The sequence below is a fragment of the Trachypithecus francoisi genome, unplaced genomic scaffold (genome assembly GCF_009764315.1).
Source record: "Trachypithecus francoisi isolate TF-2019V2 unplaced genomic scaffold, Tfra_2.0 Lachesis_group4, whole genome shotgun sequence".
In the NCBI taxonomy this organism is placed as follows: domain Eukaryota; kingdom Metazoa; phylum Chordata; class Mammalia; order Primates; family Cercopithecidae; genus Trachypithecus; species Trachypithecus francoisi.
This window is the reverse complement of record NW_022681469.1, coordinates 111663708-111687117: the sequence shown is the minus strand read 5'-3', so window position 1 is coordinate 111687117 and position 23410 is coordinate 111663708. Positions and strand designations below refer to the sequence as shown.

The following is a 23410-nucleotide window of genomic DNA, read 5'->3' as shown; positions in this document are numbered from 1 at the left end:
TACTTAAACCCAGGAGGCAGAGGTTGCAGTGAGCCAAGATTGTGCTACTGCACTCCAACCTGGCAACAGAGTGAGACTCTGTCTCAAAAAAAAAAAAAAAAGCAATGACTAAAGTACTACTGAAATCTCTCTCTCTCTCATAACAATCTAGACTTGCCACGCAGCTGAGGGTGCATATCTGTCTCCTGATGTTATTCAGAGATTGTCTCATAGCCAGGCGTGGTAGCTCAGGCCTGTAATCCTGGCATTTTGGGAGGCCAAGGCAGGCGGATCGCTTGAGCTCACGAATTTGAGACCAGCCTGGGCAACATGGCAAAACCTCATCTCTACAAAAAATAAAAAAGTAAAATTATCCAGAAGTGGTAGGCACGCACTTGTAGTCCCAGCTACTCAGGAAGCTGAGGCAAGAGAATTGCTTGAACCAGGGAGGCAGAGGTTGCAGTGAGCCAAGATCGCATCTCTGCACTCCAGCCTGGGCGACAGAGGGAAACTCTATCTCAAAAAAGAAAAAAAGAGAGAGATTGTCTAACTGCTTTACCCTTCCCTGAGGGTGGTGTTCTCATCTTCATGATTATAACTAGATTGTGGCCACATTTACACTCAAACCTAAAGAAAGTGGGAAATAGATAAGTTGCCAAGTAGGCAGCTTTTCTTGATGTTGTGAGTGATACAGTAATTATATACATATATCTTACTTCGGCTCGTACCACAGTGGTCTAGATTGTCACATGGACAAAGCAAGCACCATATGTATCCTGTAGTTGGGTGACTTTATGTCCAGTTAAATATAATGGATATGGAAGGAGTTTCAGAAAATGAAGTGGGCAATGGCAATTTGGGCAGTTTCCCAAGTATGCAGCACAGGTGGGTACCATTATCCTTCTCTTACAGATGAGGCAACTGAGCCCATGTGATTTGCCCTTGGTTGTACGGTTAAGGACCTTGAGATGGGAAGGTTGCCTGGATTATCCAAGTAGACCCAGTCTAATTACAAATCCTTAAAAGCAGAGAGCCCTTAGTATGGGATGAAGAGTCAGACAAGCGTAAGAAGGACTTGACCGCCCCCCGTTGCTAGCTTTGAAGATAGATGAAGGTGGCCATGAGCCAAGGATTGAGGCAGCCTGTAGAAGTTAGGAACAACCCTCACTGGGTTCCGCTCAGCGTATTGGTCTGCCACACACAGCCCATCACTGGGTCCTATTTAAACCTGGCAGCCTTTTAGATCAGCAGTAAGTAGATAAGAGCAGAACATCCAAATGTGATATATGTTGATTCCAAAAATCAAAAACAGCCTCCCAAATGTTGGGCTTCTTCCTTAGTGATAGAGGATGCTTCTATCATGAGTCTAGCTTTGGAAGGGATATCATGATACACATGCCTGACTTCATAGGGATTACACATTCCTACATTCAAGGGATCTCTCTCTCACCTTCTGGCATTCATGTAGCATATTAATACATCCTACCATACTTGCTACTTCCTGTTCACCAGGTTCTATCTGCATGTGTCGTTCAAGTGGTAGAACAGTGTGTTATCCTATTGGACGACAGATAATCAAGGTCCTCACTGGCTGCTGGTGTTCTCTGATTATTGAACAGACAGGAAAAGCATTTTCCAAATCAGTCGCGGCATACCAGTTGCCAGGGGCTGTTTGTTTGTTCTGGTGAGAAACGACATCTGGAACAGCAGCCACATCTAGTCGCCATCTTTTGAGGCTTAGAGTAATACACTGTCCTCCAAGAGCCATTCTTCTGTGCAAGCCAAATGAGAAGTAAAAAGAGATGTGAGAGAATCATCGCCTCTGCATCTTACAAGTCTTTGATGGTGGTGCCAGTCTTGAAGATGCCCAAAGGAATCTGATGGTGTGCTTTCTTTAGAGAGAGGGTGCTCCAGGGGCTTCAACTTGCTTTATCATATAACCCCACTGGGACCAAAGAGCCGCAGAGTCCTGCCAAATGTCAAAACTTTTTTTTCCCCCATTGAGACAGAGTCTTATTCTGTCATCCAGGCTGGAATGCATTGGCACAATCACAGCTCACCTCAGCCTTGACCCCCTAAGCTTGAGTGATCCTCCCTCCCTCTCTTTCTTTTTTTCTTTTTTTTTTAGACGGAGTCTCCCTCTGTCAACTAGGTTGGAGTGCCTTGGCTCACTGCGACCTCCGCCTCCCGGGTTTGAGCGATTCTCCTGCCTCAGCCTCCCGAGTAGCTGGGATTACAGGTGCCTGCCACCACGCCCAGCTGATTTTTGAATTTTTAGTAGAGACAGAGTTTTACCTTGTTGGCCAGGCTGGTCTCGATTCCTGACCTCAAGTGATCCCACCGCCTCAGTCTCCCAAAGTGCTGGGATTACAGATGTGAGCTACCGCGCCCGCCTGGCAGTCCCTTTCTTGTTTTTAAACTGCTATAATACTTTCAAGCAAATCCAAATCCCTGGCAGCATGTCATTTCTCCCATAAAAACTTGTTTTTCTTCTATAGCGCTTACCTTTATGACCACTAACAATACTAAAATTAAAATTTTAAGTCTTTGATATCTCATACTAACTTCACAGTTCTGCTAATTATCTCAAATTAGCTTTTTTTTTTGAGACGGAAAGTCTCGCTCTGTCGCCTGGGCTGGAGTGCAGTGGCCGGATCTCAGCTCACTGCAAGCTCCACCTCCCGGGTTTACGCCATTCTCCTGCCTCAGCCTCCCGAGTAGCTGGGACTACCGGCGCCCGCCACCTCGCCCGGCTAGTTTTTTTTTTTGTATTTTTAGTAGAGACGGGGTTTCACCGTGTTAGCCAGGATGGTCTTGGTCTCCTGACCTCGTGATCCGCCCGTCTTGGCCTCCCAAAGTGCTGGGATTATAGGCTTGAGCCACCACGCCCGGCCTCAAATTAGCTTTACATGTGTACTGCAGTTAGTTTGTTCAGGTTAGGATCAAACGAGATTCATTGCATTTGATAATTATTTCTCTTAAGTCTCTTTCAATGAGGATACTCTCTCTTCCCGACACATTGTGTTATGCCATTCACTTACTGAAAAAAGTAAGGATAATTGGCCCGTAGAATGTCTTCTAGAGTTGGCTGGTTTCCCATGGTATTATTTAACTTGTTCTTCTGTGCCCTGCGTTTTCTTTTTTTTTTTTTTTTTTCTTTTTGAGATGGAGTCTTGCTCTGTCACCCAGACTGGAGTGCAGTGGCGCTATCTCGGCTCACTGCAAGCTCCACCTCCCGGGTTCATGCCTCAGCCTCCCGAGTAGCTGGGACTACAGATGTGTGCCACCACACCCGACTAATTTTTTGCATTTTTAGTAGAGATGGGGTTTCACCATGGTAGCCAGGATGGTCTCGGATCTTCAGACCTCATGATCTACCCTCCTCTGCCTCCCAAAGTGCTGGGATTACAGACGTGAGCCACCACGCCTGGCCCCGCTTTTTATTTTTATTTTATTTTTTTTCTCCAGGCTGGAGTGCAGTGGCAGTGGTGAGATCTCAGCTCACTGCAACCTCCGCCTCTGGCCTCAAGCGATTCTCATGCCTCAGCCTCCCGAGTAGCTGGGATTATAAGCATGTACCACCATGCCTGGCTAATTTACAAAAATAACTTTTAAAAGTCACTAAACAATCACAAACCTTACAAAAAGCAACCTGATTTCTAGGCTCTTCTCATAGTATAATATTCAAAATATCCAGTTTTCAACAATAATTTATAAAGCAAACAGGAAAGTGTGGCCCATTCACAGGGAAAAAAGTAGTTGATAGAAACCATCTCTGAGGACACATTGGGCGTACTAGACAAATGCTTTGAATCAACTGTCTTAGATATGCTCAGAAAGCCAGGTGAAACCATGAGCAAAGAACGAAAGGAAACCAGGAGCACAGTGTATGAGCAAGTAGAGAATATAGATAGAAATTAAGAAACCGGCCAGGCGCAGTGGCTCACGCCTGTAATCCCAGCACTTTGGGAGGCCGAGATGGGCGGATCACTTGAGGTCAGGAGTTCAAGACCAACCTGGCCAACATGGTGAAACCCATCTCTACTGAAAACACAAAAATTAACTGAGTGAGGTGGTGGATGCCTGTAGTCCCAGCTACTTGGGAGGCTGAGGCAGGAGAATCGTTTGAACCCGGGAGGTGGAGGTTGCAGTGAGCTGAGATTGCACCACTGCACACCAGCCTGGCGACAGAGCAAGACTCCATCTCAAAAAAAAAAAAAAAAAAAAAAATTAAGAAACCAACAAATAATTGTACCCCAAAATTACAATAGCTGAGCTGAATTCCATTAGAGGAATTCAGAAGCAGATTTGAGCAGGCCGAAGAATCAGAGATCTTGAAGATACAGCTGTTGAAATTATACAATTGGAGGAGGAGCAGAAAAATGAATGAAGAAAAGTGAATAGAGCCTAAGGGACCTATAGAACATCATCAGACATACCAATATTCACATTAAGGGGAAGCCCAAAGGAGAACAGAGAGCAAAATGAACAGAAAGAATATTGAAGAAATAATGGCTGAAAACTTCCCAAATCTGATGAAGAACAAGAATCTATATATCCAAGAAGCTGAATGAATTCCAAGTAGGATGAACTCAAAAGAAGTCCACACCACAACACATCAGAGTCAAACTGTTCAAAGCCAAAGACATAGAAAATCTTGAAAGCAGTAAGGGAACAACCCAATCAGAAAATAGGCAAATAGGCCGGGCACGGTGGCTCACGCCTGTAATCCCAGTACTTTGGGAGGCTGAGGCGGGTGGATCACGAGATCAGGAGTTCGAGATCAGCCTGGCCAATATGGTGAAACCCCATCTCTACTAAAAATGCAAAAATTAGCCAGGCGTTCTGGTGCATGCCTGTAGTTCCATCTACTCGGGAGGCTGAGGCTGGAGAATCACTTGAACCTGGGAAATGGAGGTTGCAGTGAGCTGAGATCACGCCACTGTACTCTAGCCTGGGCAACAGAGCAAGACTCCGTCTCAAAAAAAAAAAAAAAGAAGAAAATAGGCAAACAGCCAGGCTCACACATGTAATCCCAACACTTTGAGAAGCCAAGGTCAAGCAGACAGCTTAAGCCCAGGAGTTTAAGACCAGCCTAGACAACATGGTGAAACCCAGTCTCTACAAAAAATTTAAAAATAACAGCATGGTGGCGTTAACCTGTATTCCCAGCTACTCAGGAGGCTGAGGTGGGAAATCACTGGAGCCCAGGAGGCGGAAGTTGCAGTGAGCTGAGACTATACTACTACATTCCAGCCTGGATGACAAAGTAAGACTCTATCTCAAAAAAAACATGGGCAAACAATGTGAATTGATATTTCTCCAAAAAGATGTACGAATGACCAACAAACACATGAAAGCATGCTGAACGTCATTAGTCATTACGAAAATACAAATCAAACTATGGTAAGATCACTTCACACCTATTAGGATGACTATAATGAAAACAGTGGAAAAAAACAAATGTTGACAGGGGTATAGAAGAAATGACACCAGTGTACATTGAGGTGGGAATAGAAAATAGTACAGCCACCATAGTTAACAGCTGGCTTTCCCCAATAAGTTAAACATAGAATTACCACATGACCCAGCAGTTCCACTCTCAGGTACTCACCCAACATGAGCGAAAACAAGTGTCTCTACAAAATTTGTGCAAGAATGTTCATTTAACCACAATTCACAATAGCCAAAAAGCAAAAATAATCCATCAACTGATGAATAAACAAATGTGATATATTCATACACGCTAAATGAAAGAAGACAGGCACAGGCCGGGCACGGTGGCTCAAGCCTGTAATCCCAGCACTTTTGGGAGGCCGAGGCGGGCGGATCACGAGGTCAGGAGATCGAGACCGTCCTGGCTAACATGGTGAAACCCCGTCTCTACTAAAAAAAATACAAAAAACTAGCCGGGTGAGGTGGCGGGCGCCTGTAGTCCCAGCTACTCGGGAGGCTGAGGCAGGAGAATGGCGTAAACCCGGGAGGTGGAGCTTGCAATGAGCTGAGATCCGGCCACTGCACTCCAGCCTGGGCGACAGAGCGAGACTCCGTCTCAAAAAAAAAAATAAAAATAATAAAGAAAGAAGACAGGCACAAAAGCACATGTATGATTTCCATTCCTATGAAATATCAGAGGTATATGGGTATTTGCCTAGCCTCAGAATGGCAATCTATAGAGCCCAAAAGCAAGTTGTGGGCTGCAAGGCGGGGAGAAATGGGGAATGCCTGCTTAATGGGTACAGGGTTTCCTTTTGGGGTTTTAAAAGTCTCTTGAAACTAGATGGTGATATTGATTGTATAACATCATGAATACTCAAAATATCCCTGAATTGCATATGTTAGAATGATTTAAAAAGTCAATTTTATGTGCATTTTACCACAACAAAACAATGCATACACACATGCGTCCTCACACTCACGAAGGGGATGGGCTGAGATCTGAAGGGCATGGCTCCCAGAGAGGAGTTACCCACACACTGGCTGGTGGTGAGCGCAGATAACTACAGGAGTGCAGGCTGTCGCTGACTGAGTAGAAGAGGCCCTGAGCCTTCCTGTGTGAGCGCAAAGTCAGCAACCACAGTCACAGCTCCGGCTTCTCTTCCTGTCCTGCCCCAGGAGCACATCCTGCGAGGCTGTTTACTGCCTGGTTGAGCATCTAGTTGCCAAACCACCTTTTCTCTGAAGGAATCAACCATGATTTTTCCCCCGTTTCACTGTTCACTTTTATATTACTGGCTAGGTAGTCACCACATCCCATAAGAACACTCCATTCTGGCCCTATCCAGTAGTACACTTAAAAATGCAGAAGCAGGCCGGGCGCGGTGGCTCAAGCCTGTAATCCCAGCACTTTGGGAGGCCGAGTCGGGTGGATCACGAGGTCAGGAGATCGAGACCATCCTGGCTAACACAGTGAAACCCCGTCTCTACTAAAAAATACAAAAAACTAGCCGGGCGAGGTGGTGGGCGCCTGTAGTCCCAGCTGCTCGGGAGGCTGAGGCAGGAGAATGGCGTGAACCGGGAGGCGGAGCTTGCAGTGAGCCGAGATCCGGCCACAGCACTCCAGCCTGGGCGACAGAGCGAGACTCCGTCTCAAAAAAAAAAAAAAAAAATGCAGAAGCAAAGGACTTGAGTATATGTGCAATGTTGAATAGCTATTTGAACATTTCAGCAATGTTGAGTTGCAGGCATGCTTTATGTATTCCTCTTTCCATTTTAGGGGAGGCTTTTCTTCTCCCTCCATACCCATTATTATTTCATGTCACTGCCAGGATGAGCAAGCAAGTAGACCGTGTTTCCAAGTCTTCGTGAAAAGACTGTAACCTTAATTTTTTACAGCCTCTTCTCTCCCTGAGCAGCTTCCCAGGGACAGTCAGACAGCCCCAGGCAGCTGGAGTGCCACAGCTTAAAGCCACACCTCAGTCTCAGGGTGCTCTTACAAAGGAGGTTTGTGCTGTAGAAAATTGCAGTTGTGTTTGGGCACATAGCTTTTCAAATTGAAAAGTTTTTCATTAGAACTTTGAGTCTAGCCGGGCGCAGTGGCTCACACTTGTAATCTCAGCACTTTGGGAGGCCGAAGCAGGCGGATCACTTGAGGTCAGGAGTTTGAGACCAGCGTGGCCAACATGGTGAAACCTCATCTCTATAAAAAATACAAAAATTAGCCGGGCATTAAATTAGCCAGGTATGGTGGTGTGGTGGCATGCACCTGTGATCCCAGCTACTTGGGAAGCTGAGGCATGAGAATTGCTTGAACCCAGGAGATGGAGGTTGCAGTGAGTCTCAAAAAAAAATTTAAAAAATCGACCAGGCACAGTGGCTCACACCTGTAATCCCAGCACTTTGGGAGGCCAAGGCAGGTGGATCACCTGAGGTCGGGAGTTCCAGACCAGCCTGGCCAACATGGTGAAACCCCATTTCTACTAAAAATTAAAAAAAATTAGCCGGGCATGGTGGTGGGTGCCTGTAATCCCAGCTACTTGGGACACCGAGGTGGGAGGATCTCTTGAACCTGGGGAGGCAGAGGTTGCAGTGAGCTGAGATGGAGCCACTGCACCCCAGTCTGGGCAACAGAGCAAGACTCCGTCCCAAAAAAAAAGAAAAGTAGAACCTTGAGTCGTAGAACATTGAGTAGTGTCTTCACAGTTGCTGAGTAACTAAAATCATAAACAGATGTACTACTAAGGTGACTCATAGGTAATAGTACTAAATGCACTTTATCTAAATTTTGTCTCCTTGACAATGTGTGTAGGCCGGGCGCGGTGGCTCAAGCCTGTAATCCCAGCACTTTGGGAGGCCGAGACGGGCGGATCACGAGGTCAGGAGATCGAGACCATCCTGGCTAACATGGTGAAACCCCGTCTCCACTAAAAATACAAAAAATTAGCCGGGTGAGGTGGCGGGCGCCTGTAGTCCCAGCTACTCGGGAGGCTGAGGCAGGAGAATGGCCTAAACCCGGGAGGCGGAGCTTGCAGTGAGCTGAGATCCGGCCACTGCACTCCAACCTGGGCGACAGAGCGAGACTCCGTCTCAAAAAAAAAAAAAAAAAAAAAAAGACAGTGTGTGTGTGTGTGGTGTTTTTTGTTTTGTTTTGTTTTTTAGATGGAGTCTCGCTCTGTTACACAAGCTGGGATGCAGTGGTGACACGGTCTCACTTCACTGCAGCCTTCACCTCCCAGGTTTAAGCAATTCTTCTGCCTCAGCCTCCCAAGTAGGTGGGATTACAGGTGTGCACCACCACAGCTGGCTAATTTTTGTATTTTTAGTAGAGACAGGGTTTCACTATGTTGGTCAGGCTGGTGTCAAACCCCTGAGCTCAAACGATCTTCCTGCTTTGGCCTCTCAAAGTTCTGGGATTACACCGGAACTGAGCATGCACCACCATGCTCAGCTTTTTCTCTCCATTTTAAGCCTACAGGGATTCCTATAACAAATAGAGCAGTCCTTTTCTAAATGCCAGTTACTAGGCACTATGCCAGGGTGATTTATATTTCGTCTGTAATCCTCAAAACACCAGGAGAAAGTTGTGTTTTCACAGTTTAAAAATGAGGAAACTGAGTCTCCATGCAGGTGAATAATTTACCAAAGATCATAGAATTAAAACTTTGAAGCAGTTCTCAGACTCTAAAACCTAGGCTCTTTTCACTGCTTAATGTCACAAAAAGGCATAAGTGATCATTTTATGTGGAAATAAATAAATGTTTAATGGCCATATTTTTTTCCTCCTCGTCATCCCTCCCAGCTCCAAATTATGTTTTCTTATTTCAGTGAAGAAAAAATGACTGCTGCCCGCATTAGAAAATGCCACAAGTGTGGAACTGGCCTCATCAAATCTGAAGGCTGCAACCGCATGTCTTGCCGCTGTGGTGCCCAGATGTGCTACCTCTGTCGAGTTTCTATCAATGGATATGACCATTTCTGCCAACATCCCCGCTCCCCAGGAGCCCCTTGCCAAGAGTGTTCAAGATGCTCTCTCTGGACCGATCCCACTGTAAGTAGACACATGGCTGCCTATTGCTTTATAGGGAGAAAATAGAAATATAGTTTTATGACAAATATTTTGAATATACATAACAAAATTTGACTTAGGAGAAGAATATAGGAAATTACATAGACTGATAACCAAAGAAAAAATTTGAGAAAGTAATTATCAGCTACTCCTCATGCTGCTCAAAGCAACAGGCCCTAACAGTTTTATAGGCAAATTCTTTTAATTCTTCAGGAAATAAAATTATTCTATGCCCTCTGAAATATTCCAGAGCAAAGTAAGGAAACTTATACATGTATCTGTTCAAAGCCAGCATAACACTGATTCCAAAGCCTGATGGAGATAGCCCTAACAAATAAAACTATAGATGTTCTTATGAGACTTACATATAATCTAGATTTTAAATTATCTGAATAAAATATTAGCAAATAGAAAGCATGACCAAGTGAGTTTGTTCCAGAAATGCAATGATGGTTTAATATTAACAACCTCTATTAACGTAAATCATTATATGGTATCTGTAGATGGTGAAAAGACATTTAAGAAATCAAATATTTCTTCTTGATTTAAGCTTTAAAAATACAGTATTACAAAGATGATTCCTTAATATTTTTAGACCCCAAATTTCAATACAGATGTTAGCATGCATTTAGTAATAAAATAAAGTCAAGTATAACATTATCAATCAGCAATCCTATGTTCTGAAACTGCTAGTCAGTGCACTTAGCTAAGAGAGTAAAAGGTATAGTAGATACTGGAGACAGTCATAGCTAATGTTTATTGGGCACCTACCATGTGTCAGACACTGTTCTAAGTACTTTTATTTATAAGTGTTTTATATGTAAAGAAAGGAAAACTTGGCTGGGCGCAGTAGCTCGTGTCCATAATCTCAGCACTTTGGGGAGGCCGAGGTGGGTGGATCACCTGATGTCAGAGTTCAAGACCAGCCTGACCAACATGGCAAAGCCCTGTCTCTACTAAAAATACAAAAATTAGCCAAGCATGGTGGCACGCCTCTGTAATCTCACCTACTCACAAGGCTGAGGCACGAGAATCACTTTAACTGGGGAGGTAGAGCTTGCAGTGAGCCAAGATTATGCCACTGCACTGCAGCCTGGGCAACAGAGCAAGAGTCTGTCTCAAAAAAAAAAAAAATCAATTCTTAAAATTATTTTAAACTAGAAACAAGCACTGTTCAAAGCTGATCTGTAAGAATAACGATTTTTGGCCGGGCGCGGTGGCTCAAGCCTGTAATCCCAGCACTTTGGGAGGCCGAGGGGGGCGGATCACGAGGTCAGGAGATCGAGACCATCCTGGCTAACACGGTGAAACCCCGTCTCTACTAAAAAATACAAAAAACTAGCCAGGCGAGGTGGCGGTGCCTGTAGTCCCAGCTACTCGGGAGGCTGAGGCAGGAGAATGGCGTGAACCCGGGAGGCAGAGCTTGCAGTGAGCTGAGATCCGGCCACTGCACTCCAGCCTGGGCGGCAGAGCGAGACTCTGTCTCAAAAAAAAAAAAAAAAATAACAATTTTTTTTGTTGTTGTTGAGACAGAGTCTTGCTCTGTCACCTAGGCTGCAGTGCAAAGGTGTGATCTCAGCTCACTGCAACCTCCACCTCCCGGATTCAAATGATTCCTGATTCTCCTGCCTCAACCTCCCAAGTAGCTGGGACTACAGGCACATGCCACCACACCTGGCTAATTTTTGTATTTTCAGTAGAGACGGGGTTTCACCGTGTTGGCCAGACTGGTCTCAAACTCCAGAACTCAGATGATCCACCTGCCTCGGCCTCCCAAAGTGCTGGGATTACAGACATGAGCCACCACACCTGGTCAGAATAATGTCATAATACAAGAAGACATCTTTACCAAAAGGCGATTGCATGTGACAGTGAGCTCCCTGCTGACCTGGAGCAAGCGGACCAAGGCCACTAGGAGGCAGGCCTGGTGACACATGGCACTTCTCAGCTTTCACTGGGAAGAGTGAAGGGGGCCTCGGTAGTGTTTAGTGGAGAAACATTCCTGTCCTCTAAGAAAACATTCAGTATTACAGAGAGATCACCTCTATCCAAAGTCACCTAGAAATTTAATGCAATTCACATCTAAATTCAGTAGGATTTTTAAAAACTGGCTTATTTTGAAAATGAAACTACTTTTTACTGTAAAGCTATTAATACACGTAGGTGAACATAATAATAGGCAGATAGATCAAAGGGACAAGATAGAGACCAGAAACAGAAATTAATGTGTGATTTTTTAAATGCCATTAAAATCACTGGAGAAATTATAGGTGTATTTATCTGTTAATTCCTTTTTTTTTTTTTTCTTTGAGATGATATCTTGCTCTGTCGCCCAGGCTGTAGTGCAGTGGCGCGATCTTGGCTCACTGCAGCCTCCACCTTCTGAGTTCAAGCAATTCTCCTGCCTCAGCCTCCTGAGTAGCTGGGATTGCAGGCACACACCACCACGCCCAGATAATTTTTGTATTTTTAGTAAAGACAGGGTTTTATCATGTTGGCCAGGCTGGTCTCAAACTCCTGACCTCGTGATCCACCTGCCTCGGCCTCCCAGAGTGCTGGGATTACTGCGCCTAGCCTTTATCTGTTAATTCTTAATTGTGCAGTGTTGCCAGAACTAGTCTGAACAGAAAAGCTCCTGTCCTCATGGGACTTACGGTCTAATACAATCTACAAGAATCTGTGGAGTATTTAATGCCATGTCAGAAGAACAGGTGATGCAGTAGAGAATGGTCGGGTGGGAGGAGGGAGGCCAGCTTTTAAATAGATGGGGGCCAGAGTGATTTGCAGTGAAACCTAGAGGAGGAGCAAGACTGGCAAGGAAATCAAACACATAGGGCCTGTTTGGGGATCAGATAGAAAGCGGGTGAGGTTTGTAGGTGGAGAGCCACAGGGACGTGACAGCGGTTGGCCCAGAGGCCGGCCTCAGGTCTGGAGTGTGATTAGAGCCATTTCAGGGCATTGTAGGGGGCTATGTTTCCAAGGTCACTCTAGCTGCTACATGGAGAGAGAGAGGGCAGCATGAAGGGAATGGCTTCTGTAATCTTGGAGACGAGAAGATTTCTTGCATTACATCAAGAGAAGCATTACATCAAGGCCAGACTAAAAAACCATAAATTCTCAGTGGCAAATGACATCATAAACAAAGATTAGGGATACATGAAAAACTGGGGGAAAGGGTCAGGCACAGTGGCTCATACCTATGATGCCAGCACTTTTGGAGGCCAAGTTAGGCAGATCGCGGGAGCCCAGGAATTCAAGACAAGCCTGGTTAACATAGCGAGACCCCATTTCATTTAAAACAAAAAAATTAAAGCTAGGCGCAGTGTCTCATGCCTGTAATCCCAGCACTTTGGGAAGCCGAGGCGGGTGGATCACCTGAGGTCAGGAGTTCGAGATCAGCCTGACCAATATGGTGAAACCTGTCTCTACTAAAAATGTAAAAATTAGCTGGGCATGGTGCTGCACACCTGTAATACCAGCTACTCAGGAGGCTGAGACAGAATTGCTTGAACCCAGGAGGCAGGGATTGCAATGAGCTGAGATTGTGCCACTATACTCCAGCCTGGGTGACAGTGTGAGACTCTCTGTCAAAAAAAAAAAAAAAAATGGGGCCGCGTGTGGTGGCTCATACCTGTAATCCTAGCACTTTGGATCTCAAAAAAAGAGAAAAACAGAAGTGTATTTTTCCTCTGTGTGTAAGTACAGAGGTGAACAGCTCAGGGACGATCTAGCAGCTCTTATCTGGGATCCAGTTGCTTCCAGCATTCTATTCTGCCACCCCTAGATCACATGTGGTCATTGTCTAAAAAGGAGCTCTGGCTGATAAATCCACATTCCAAGCAGCAAAGGGGTGGAGTGAGGCTAAAGAGACGGCTTACCTATCTCTTAAGTAATGTTAGGCTTCCAGAAGCTGCAACAGGTCACTTCTTCAGTCCTATCAGCCAGAACTTAATGACATGCTTCCCCAACTGCAAGCGAGACGGGAAGTAGTAGCCATTACAGACCCAGCCAGAATGTCTGTGGAGGAAGATGTTATACTGAGGAGTCTCCCTATGGTCTATTCACCTCAACTCAAAAATGGACAGAGGAAGTTTAAAAAAAATTATAAGTAAGGAAAAAAGCTGCTTGCTGGCCAGGTGCAGTGGCTCATGTCTGTAATCCCAGTGCTTTAGGAGGCCAAGGCAGGAGCATCACTTGCATCCTGGAGTTTAAGAATAGCCTGGGCAACATAGTGAGACCCCCGTCTTTACAAAATATCAAAAATAAGCCAGATTTGGTGCTGCTCACCTGTCGTCATAGCTACTTGGGAGGCCGAGGCAGGAGGATCATTTGAGCCTGGGAGATCAAGGCTGCAGTGAGCCATGTTCGCGCCACTGCACTGCAGCCTGGGTGACAGAGCAAGACCCTGTCTCCAAAAAAAAAGCTGCTTGCTTTTCTACCTGGCCACAATCTGGTGGAATTGACTAACAGCTACCCCTAATAATCAAGTAAATGGAAATGAAAATAGCACCTGGCTGCTAATAGGTAATTTTCAGATTTATTGGCATCTCCTACACTGTAATTGGGCATAGTGGGCAGTTAGAGTGTACAAAGCAGAAGATGTAGTGCATGTCCTTGATCTGGGAGTTCCACTTAATTAGAAAAGGTTATCCTCAGGAGACAGTTGGACAAGTTCACAAAGTTCTGTCTGCAGCTGTTCACTGAGTTATTTAAAGTTGTATAAATTTAGCAACACCATTTAAATATCCCAAAAAATAGGCGATATGTCAATTTTTATATATGCTTACATTAGAATAGTACAAAAAGTAATTTTACGTGTGTGTGTGTGTGTGTGTGTGTATATATATATATATATATATATATATATCTGCACTTTAAAACATGGAGGGAAAGAACCATGGGAAAATTTTCACATAGAAAACAAACAGCATGGATTGCTGGGGTCACAGACCCAAGATACCACAGGGGCAGGTCGTAGCAGAAATGATGTCTGGATGGAGCACACTAGGTCTAGGAGGCAGGAAGGCATGGTGGGGACTGTGGCAAAGGAGAGGGTGTGGGGCCCAGCCAAGGGGCTGCTGCTCAGCCACTATAGGTTATTGCTGGGAGGACCTCCCAGCTGCTCGTGAGGCTGAAGCACAAGAATCACTTGAACCCAGGAGGCAGAGATTGTAGTGAGCTGAGATCACACCACTGCACTCCAGCTGGGCCAACAGAGCAAGACTTGATCTCAAAGAAAGAAAAAGAAATGCGTAATTGGGCTGGGCACAGTGGTTCATGCCTGTAATCCCAGCACTTCAGGAGCCCACAGCGGGCAGATCTCGTGAGTCTCAGGAGTTCAAGACCAGCCTTGGAAACATGGCAAAACTCCATCTCTACAAAAAATGCAAGTTATCCAGGGGTAGTGGTGCACACCTATTTTCCCAGCTCCTCCCCCAGCTGAAGTAAGAGGATTGCTTGCGCCGGGGAGGTTAGGGATGCAGTGAGCCCTGACTGCGCCACTACACTCCTGCCTGGGTGACAGAGTGAGACCATGTCTTTAAAAAAAAAAAAAAGGGAAAGACGTGTATAATCCTGAGAGCTACTCATGGTTTTGAAAAGATGTGAGTCCTCTGTGGTAACCGGGTGTACTCCATTTCAGGAATGTTTTATCATGGAACAAGCTCCTCACTGGGTGGGAAGCTGGAATAAGGGACTCCTAAAAGTCACTCAGATTACAAAGCTTGTGACCCAATGAAACCTTTAGCTAGCCTGTCCTCCTGTCACTGCGGAGATGTGTGGAAGAAAGGGAGGCTTTTTGTACATAGAAAGCCAAGCCCGAGTCGTCCTTCTTTTGCTGGGTGATCTGGAGGTGCAGCCACAGTGGGAAGCGCTCACCAGGCAGGCTGTGCCCCTTTGTGACAGACATTCCCAGGCACAGCCCTTCTGCTGACTCACCTCCTCAGTGCCTCCCCCACCCCCCACAGCTAGCACAGTGGGAGGCAACCATCTCTAGGAACTTCATGAGTCCTGAAAAAAATAATTTTTTTTTTTTCAGCTGGAATTCTGAAAAGCTCCACAGGCAGTATTTTATCTCTAGAGACAAAGGGCAGAGTGGGAGTTAGCGTGAGGGCGGGTGTTAACGGTCCGGCCTATTCTCGGCGCCGTTTTTTTTTCTTCTCCTCCTTGTTCTGTGTCTTCTGCTGCCTCCTCCCTTTGCTTCCCATGCCTGGGATTGATGGTGTGGGTTTCTCATGTGCTGTTTCCTTGTTTGGGTGCCATCGCATGCACTGACTTGTTTTCTTGTTGGATCGTTATCTCTAACCTGAGAAAGGTTCTAGATTTGCTCAAAATAAAGTTTGAAAGGAAGGTCAGGCAAATAAAAATCCCTCCAATTTCCTCTGGTAGCCACAGCTGGAGATTCTGTTCCGTTTGTCCGTTCCCATCAAAACAGCAATCAGCCCCGTTTCCTTGATTCTCACCAGGAGACCGATCCAATTCCAACCCAGCATCTGTTGGGGCTTCTGAGAACACAAAGCCATTCAGAAGTTCAGTGAAACAAAGCATGCACTGTCACACAAGCCTGTTCTCCGGCTTAATTAACCAGCAAGGCCAGGAAGAATCTCTTATTTGTCAGCGAGGGAGTTGTCCCCTCATGGTTTTGGAGGGAAGTTGAGTTTTCATCGTTAATGACTAGGGATTGCTTGGGAACCTGAACTACCACTCCACATTAAGAGCTCAAGTGGTGAATAGTAACTTTCTTTCCCTGTTAGTTATCAAAATGAAGCCAAAAGCATTCAACTAAGAGTCTTTGTTGTTGTTGTTGTTGTTGTTGTTGTTGTTGTTGTTGAGACGGAGTCTTGCTCTGTCGCCCAGGCTGGAGTGCAGTGGCCGGATCTCAGCTCACTGCAAGCTCCACCTCCCGGGTTTACGCCATTCTCCTGCCTCAGCCTCCCGAGTAGCTGGGACTACAGGCGCCCGCCACCTCGCTTGGCTAGTTTTTTGTATTTTTTAGTAGAGACGGGGTTTCACCGTGTTAGCCAGGATGGTCTCGATCTCCTGACCTCGTGATCCGCCCATCTCGGCCTCCCAAAGTGCTGGGATTACAGGCTTGAGCCACCGTGCCCGGCAACTAAGAGTGTTATAAAGAAGATGTCTTCTTTAGGAAGCAAAAAAACCAGAAGCAAACAGTCACAGCAAACCACTGTTTTCTGAATTAGGGAGCAGAGTGGAAAACCAGCTCTTGACAAATAAGTGAACAGATGTTATTTTGCAGTAGGGGAAGAGTGATCCTGGGACTTTACTGAACATGAATGTACTGACTGGTCCTTGCTTGGCTACAGGAGTGGTAGCCCGAATTGTGAGAGGAACAGGCACCTGGCAGTCTGGATTCGAGACTATGGCAAAACTCAAAACAGCATGTTCTCTTTCAGTACAAAACAAAGTCCATGTTTGTCTTGGGTTTTGGCTACGAGAAACTACAGAGAATTGTTTTCTACAATGTCTTTGTCTTTTGAATATAAGAGTTTGAAACCTGCCCAGTTCAAATAAAACCCTAGGACTTTTACAGCCAGTTTAGTTTGGTACAATTATCGCCTAACCATTTGGTTAAGACATACTAATTTTTCCAAACCAACAGTGGACTGAGCCTAACATTTCTAGATGTTAATACATTCAGTTCTGTAGCAGTGCTCGAAGGCAGATGTATCATCCTAGTTTTACAGATGAAGGAACTTGCTTAAGACTGTGGCCAGTAGGCTGGGCGCGGTGGCTCAAGCCTGTAATCCCAGCACTTTGGGAGGCCGAGACGGGCGGATCACGAGGTCAGGAGATCGAGACCATCCTGGCTAACACGGTGAAACCCCGTCTCTACTAAAAAATACAAAAACTAGCCGGGCGAGGTGGCGGGCGCCTCTAGTCCCAGCTACTCGGGAGGCTGAGGCAGGAGAATGGCGTAAACCTGGGAGGCGGAGCTTGCAGTGAGCTGAGATCCAGCCACTGCACTCCAGTCCGGGCGACAGAGCGAGACTCCGCCTCAAAAAAAAAAAAAAAAAAAAAGACTGTGGCCAGTAATGGTAGCCTAGGTTTTCACCCGGGTCATTTGTCCTCGGCTTGTTTCCAGACCTGCCTTCTCCCCTCAGGCCAGCGCAGCATCTCCCTGGTGGGTCAGGCATGTAGAAAGTCCTGGGAACCTTTGGGGCCCTGGCTTAAGTGGCGGGGGAAGGACATGATGTTGTCAGAATTAGGGAGGAAGGCTATGAAAGGGAGGATTGATGAGGAAATGCAGAAACCTGGTAAGGAAAGGTATTTTAGACTTTGAGGTTGGAAACTGATTTTTGGCTTCAGAATTTTTTCCTTAACCTTCAAAATTTACTTCTACAAAAGAATAAAATGAGCCCCCAGGTTGTCCCATCACCCAGCTTCCGCAGCTGGCCTTGGCTTGTTATTTCTCGTCACTGTTATAAATACCATTGTGTGTTAAAAAAAAAAAAAAAAGTGAGTGGGTGGGTGTGATCATTGATCTGTCATCAAAACTGACCTCGGTTTCTTCATCTTCCTCTTAATAGCCACACAGCCAACACCATGTGAGCTTGCTATGCAGTGTGATTTTTACTGCATGGGGCCAGGAGGCACTGCTTTCCTATTTTGCAGATGACAGAGATGATGTGTAGGTCACTAGCCCAGGATCCCCCAGCTTGGTAAAACCAGGATATGAGCCCAGGTCTTCTGACCAATGTCTGGCTCCTTCAACAAATACATGGTCGTTAGGTGCCCATAGGATCCCTGAGCCTTATGAACCAGGTAGGCCTTGCAGAGGGGTGGGGACCTTGCTGGACTCCTTCCCCATGGATGAATGAAGCTGCAAATAGTAGAAAGGGGCCCTGGCAGTTTCGCCACCCCAGCAGTGTCCCAGATAGGGTTTCGATGTCACTGAGGGCTTTCCCAAGCAGGGCAGCACAGTCCAGTACACACGGCCTGTTGGTGCTTGTTACTACATGTCGTCTTCAGCAGACCCAACAGGCCCCTGGGTGAGCACTTGACCCTGACGGGACTTAAAACATGGCCACATTCTGCCCCCACCTCCATGTCCTTGTTGGGGAGGTGCTCCAGATAGTGATATTTGGGTGCCGGGCCTCTCTGACCTGAGGAGGTGGCTGCAGAAGCCAGGGCCAGCCCTGAGCCCATGAAGTCTCTACTCCTCCCAAGCACACTGTCCTGCCTCCCCGCCCTTCCCGGCCACAGCTGCGCAGCATGTGCTGCTCCGCTGCTCCCTCCCCCAACTTCCTGTTGCTGGGGACAGCAAGGGGTGGGGGCTAAGGTCCGTCGTTGCTCAGGCGATCTGTGGCTGATCTGGGAATAATTTGAAACTAAATCTTCAGCTCTTTGGAAGCCTTTCATGAAATCATTGCAAGTTTATTAACAACAGCTGTGGCCACACATGACCTGGATCCCAGCCCCAACCCACCCCCAGAATCTCAGAGGGGAAGCAGCAGTCGAGACTTGCAATTCCCAGTCACCTTTCTAAGGGGAGGAAAAGTACAATGAAGAAGAAAAGCCACCTATTCTTCCCCCATGGTCACAAGAGGCTGACCAGCAGGCACGTGGACAGCCAGCCCTGGTAACCAGAAGTGTTGAAAAAACAGGCTCAAAAGGATCGTAAAGGCTTTAGCAAGAACAGTTTTGTGCCAAGCGCTCAAACAGCTATTTTGGGAACCGTCAGCCTGTAGCTGGTGATTACAGTTCATATCTGATTTGTGAAAATCGAATCTTTTCCCCTTTTTAATCATTCATAGTTTCTCTTTCTTCATTTTCTCCTGTGTATACCCTGCTGCGTGGACAGAATTGTGGGGCTTAGTTGTTGAGGGACAAGCTAAGGGAGGATTTTTGTGTGTGTTTTGTTTCTCTCTTCTACTCCGCTAAATTCTACCTCACTTCCCATCTTCAACTGCAGCAAGTTTCTGAAGAGGCTGGGTCCTCGCCATCCCCCCAGACTCTTGCTGTGTCTTCCTCCCTTCCCCACCCACCCTACCTGCTTGCAGCAGGCAGCAAGCCAGAGTCTTCTGTGTCAGGCTTAGTGCTTTCTGCACCCTGCTGAGCTCAAAGGAATTCAAGGAAAGGAAACAAACCTTCTCCCTCCCTGTTAAGCAATCTGCTTATGTCTTGTCTTGTTTCTTTTTTTTTTTTTTTTTTTTTTTTTGAGAGGGAGTCTCGCTCTGTCGCCCAGGCTGGCCCAGCTAATTTTCGTATTTTGGTGGAGACAGGGTTTCACCATGTTGATCAGACTGATCTCGAACTCCTTACCTCAAATGATCCATCTGCTTAGGCCTCCCAAATTGCTGGGATTACAGGCATGAGCCACCACGCCTGGCCTTATTTCTTTTTTTTAAGTACTCTTCCAGCCGGGCATGGTAGCTCATGCCTATAAACCCAGCACTTTGGGAGAGCAAGGCGGATGGAGGCCAATATGGTGAAATCCCTTCTACTAAAACTACAAAAATTAGCCAGGCGTGGGGCGGTGCGGTATACTCCCAGCTAATTGGGAGGCTGAGGCAGGAGAATCACTTGAACCCGGGAGGCAGAGGTTGCAGTGAGCAGAGATAGCGCCACTGCACTCCAATCTCAGGGATAGAACAAGACTGTGTCTCAAAAAAAAAAAAAAATTTGCTCTTCCAGTTCCGCTGGGTAGGTGAGACTCCATTTCACTCTCTGCTTTGACGTTTGTCCTCGACCCTGCATTTGGGGTGTGTTGCCCACTATGGTGCCATTCGCATGCTTCCTCATGGTACTCATTGGATTCCCCTGTGGTCCATAGGTATACCTTCTGGAGTAGCCATGGGCGGTGATGGGGTGCCAGGGTGTTTTTTTGAGACTAAGTTTTGCTCATGTCACCCAGATTGAAATGCGGTGGTGGTGTGATCTTGGCTCACTGCAACCTGTGCCACCCGGATTCAAGTGATTCTGCTGCCTCAGCCTCACAAGTAGCGGGAACTACAGGCGCCCACCACCACGCCTGGCTAATTTTTGTATTTTTAGTAGAGATGGGGTTTCGCCACGTTGGTCAAGCTGGTCTGGAACTCTTGACCTCAGGTGATTAGAGGGCTCACTTCTACCTTGGCCTCACGCATCATTACGCTTGTTCTTTTGAGGCCCTGCTGATCCAGGGACAGCTTGGTTGCTGATCACCATCCACTCCCTCTCACCTCAGCCTGTCCTTGCTCATCAGAAAAGAGCTATGCTGAGGATTTGTTTGAAAGTTTTCACTGGGATTAGGAGGGGCCAGAAGGAGGGGCAGAGAGAGAACTCATCCAGGCCAGCTGGGCCCTTCTTTTTTTTTTTTTTTTTTGAGACGTAGTCTTGCTCTGCCGCCCAGGCTGGAGTGCAGTGGCGCGATCTCGGCTCACTGCAAGCTCTGCCTCCCGGGTTCATGCCATTCTCCTGCCTCAGCCTCCCGAGTAGCTGGGACTACAGGGGCCCGCCACTACGCCCGGCTAATTTTTTGTATTTTTAGTAGAGACGGGGTTTCACTGTGTTAGCCAGGATGGTCTCGATCTCCTGACCTCGTGATCCGCCCGCCTTGGCCTCCCAAAGTGTTGGGATTACAGGCGTGAGCCACCGCAACCAGCCCCGCTGGGTCCTTCTTAAGGCCTGTGTCAGAAGCCAAGGATGAGGTACAGAGGCTGCAGCACTCGGGGGAATGTACCATGGTCAGTCATGGAGTCTGTGGTAGCGAGTACAGATGCAGCCAGCAGCCCGTGCTGCCCCCAGTGGCCAGGGCAAACGGCATGAACAGGAACTCAGAGGTTCAGGTGAACCTCTATAGACGCTTATCCAGGGTGAGCCCATCAACCCAGCCTGAGTCACACAGACTTGGGAACTGCCGGCCAGCCTGGGAACGTACAAGTCCAGACCTCCTGCCCTGGCCTCAGCACACTGCCCACCTTGGTGGTCCAGCCACTCTCTGCATCTTCTGAGCCTCGGGGTCCTCTTGTGAAATCCTTGCCAGCCTCCTGTGGAGAGGGGGTGTGAAGTAAGCAAGTCTGTACAAGGCAGGAGGACCTCATGGGGACAGAGCGTGACCTTCTACAATGGAATCTCAGTGGGCTTGACAGTGAGGTGTGGATATAAAAGCAGCCAAGGGGGAGATATCAGAATGTTCCCAGGATTGATCTCTGGTGAGGAATTACGGGTGATTTTAGCTGTGGTGTTTTGTTCAACGTTTCCCAAGATTGTTTTAATCAGTATGTATAAGGAAAGTAAATAATGGCTTTTTTTTTTATGTTGATGAGAACCAAATCCCTGAGTTTTTTGTGACAAGAAGAGGACAGAAAATTTCACGAGACCCCCTTAGGATTAAAGTAACTTGGTAGCATCAGAAGAAAACATGTCAGGCAAGGAAATCTTGAAGCATTCGTTTCCGCCTTTGAGATGGACCAAAACCAGTGAGCTGAGAACAGCACCTGGTCAGAGGCCACTGGAGACCAGTGACCCAGGGAGGCATTACAGCTGCTTGCCTCAGTGCTGGGCCCCATGTGCAGCTTAGATTTCTGGCTCAAGAAATGAGGTTTATGGGCTTTCCCAAGCTCCCCACTCCCGCTCTGGGCAAGAGGAATCTACTGGCTTTTATCCCAAAGGCCAAGTGCCAGGGACCAGAGGCCGACAAGTGGGCTGTTTCAGGGGATGGCACATGCACTTCTGGGTAAGCTAAGCATGAGAAAAGGAGGATTGTTCCCTAAAAATTTCCAAAACACATAGCCCCTTGCTCTGCTTTTTGGCTGTTTGTTTCCTTGAGTAGAAGTGTTTTATTTTGTTTTGCCCTATTATGTCTTGTAAGGGGAGAAAGGAGGTGTTAGAATTCTGCCCTTCTCAGAAGGAACCGTCTTATGTTTCTGTACTCTTTCTAGAATAAAGCACACCTTAGAACAGCTGCCTTTAACACATGCACCCAGCCCAACAGCAGTGTTCTCAGGACCCCAGTCAGGTTTGCCAGAAGTTCCGATTCAGAAACCCGGGGATTTATGTGGTTAACAGCTCAGGCTTTGAGACTAGACTGCCTGGGTCACAACCTGTCTGTGCCAGGGTTTCCTCATCTGCCATGTGGCAGTCAGTTCATAGCACCTGACTCAGGGAGCTGTGGTGAAATTGAGGTCCATGTGAGGTGTGTAGACAGGGACTGGTGCATAGTAAGCTCTCAGTGCATGTTAATTACTGTTGTTGTCACTGTGCTTGGCACTTTATAAGAGTGATCAGATCAGGTGCCGTGGTTCACACCTATAATGCCTGCACTTTGGGAGGCGGAGGTGGAAGGATAGCTTGAGGCCAGGAGTTTGAGACCTGCCTGGGCAACACAGAACTCCCCCTCCCCCACTGTCTCTATAAGAAAAATTAAAAATTAGCTGGGCATGATGATACACACTTGTAGTCCCACCTACTCAGGAGCCTGAGGTGAGAAGATCACTTGAGCCCAGGAATTCAAGGCTGCAGTGAGCTATAATCACGCCACTATACTCCAGCCTGGGCTGAGCAAGACCCTGTCTCCAGAAAAAAAAAAAAAAAAAGTAAGAAATGATTTGCTTCTCACCCTAACCTGTTTTGGAAAGGAGTGGGTTCCAGGTTAGGTAGTGGGGGTAGAGCTGCATATGCATTCAAGCCAGATCTGAAGTCCCAGAGTTGTAGTTCTTCCTTTGATGCCAGCAGCCTCTCCTGAAGAAGCCAGCAGTGCTTTTTTTTTGAGATGGAGTCTCGCTCTGTCGCCCAGGCTGGAGTGCGGTGGTGCGATCTCGGCTCACTGCAAGCTCCGCCTCCCAGGTTCGCGCCCTTCTCGAGAAGCTGGGACTACAGGTGCCCACCACCACACCCGGCTAATGTTTTTGTATATTTAGTAGAGATGGGGTTTCACCGTGTTCGCCAAGATGGTCTCGATCTCCTGACCTCGTGATCCGCCCACCT

General features: G+C 46.9%; 1 protein-coding gene across 1 annotated transcript in view; it reads left to right on the top strand.

Annotated features, from left to right (window-relative positions):
* The window catches only part of RNF216 (ring finger protein 216), a 143736-nt gene that overhangs the window by 108599 nt on the left and 11727 nt on the right, over window positions 1-23410 (top strand). The window contains exon 16 of the mRNA XM_033192118.1: window positions 9244-9466. Coding sequence (XP_033048009.1) covers window positions 9244-9466 — 223 coding nt within the window. The remainder of the gene's footprint in view (window positions 1-9243; window positions 9467-23410) is intronic.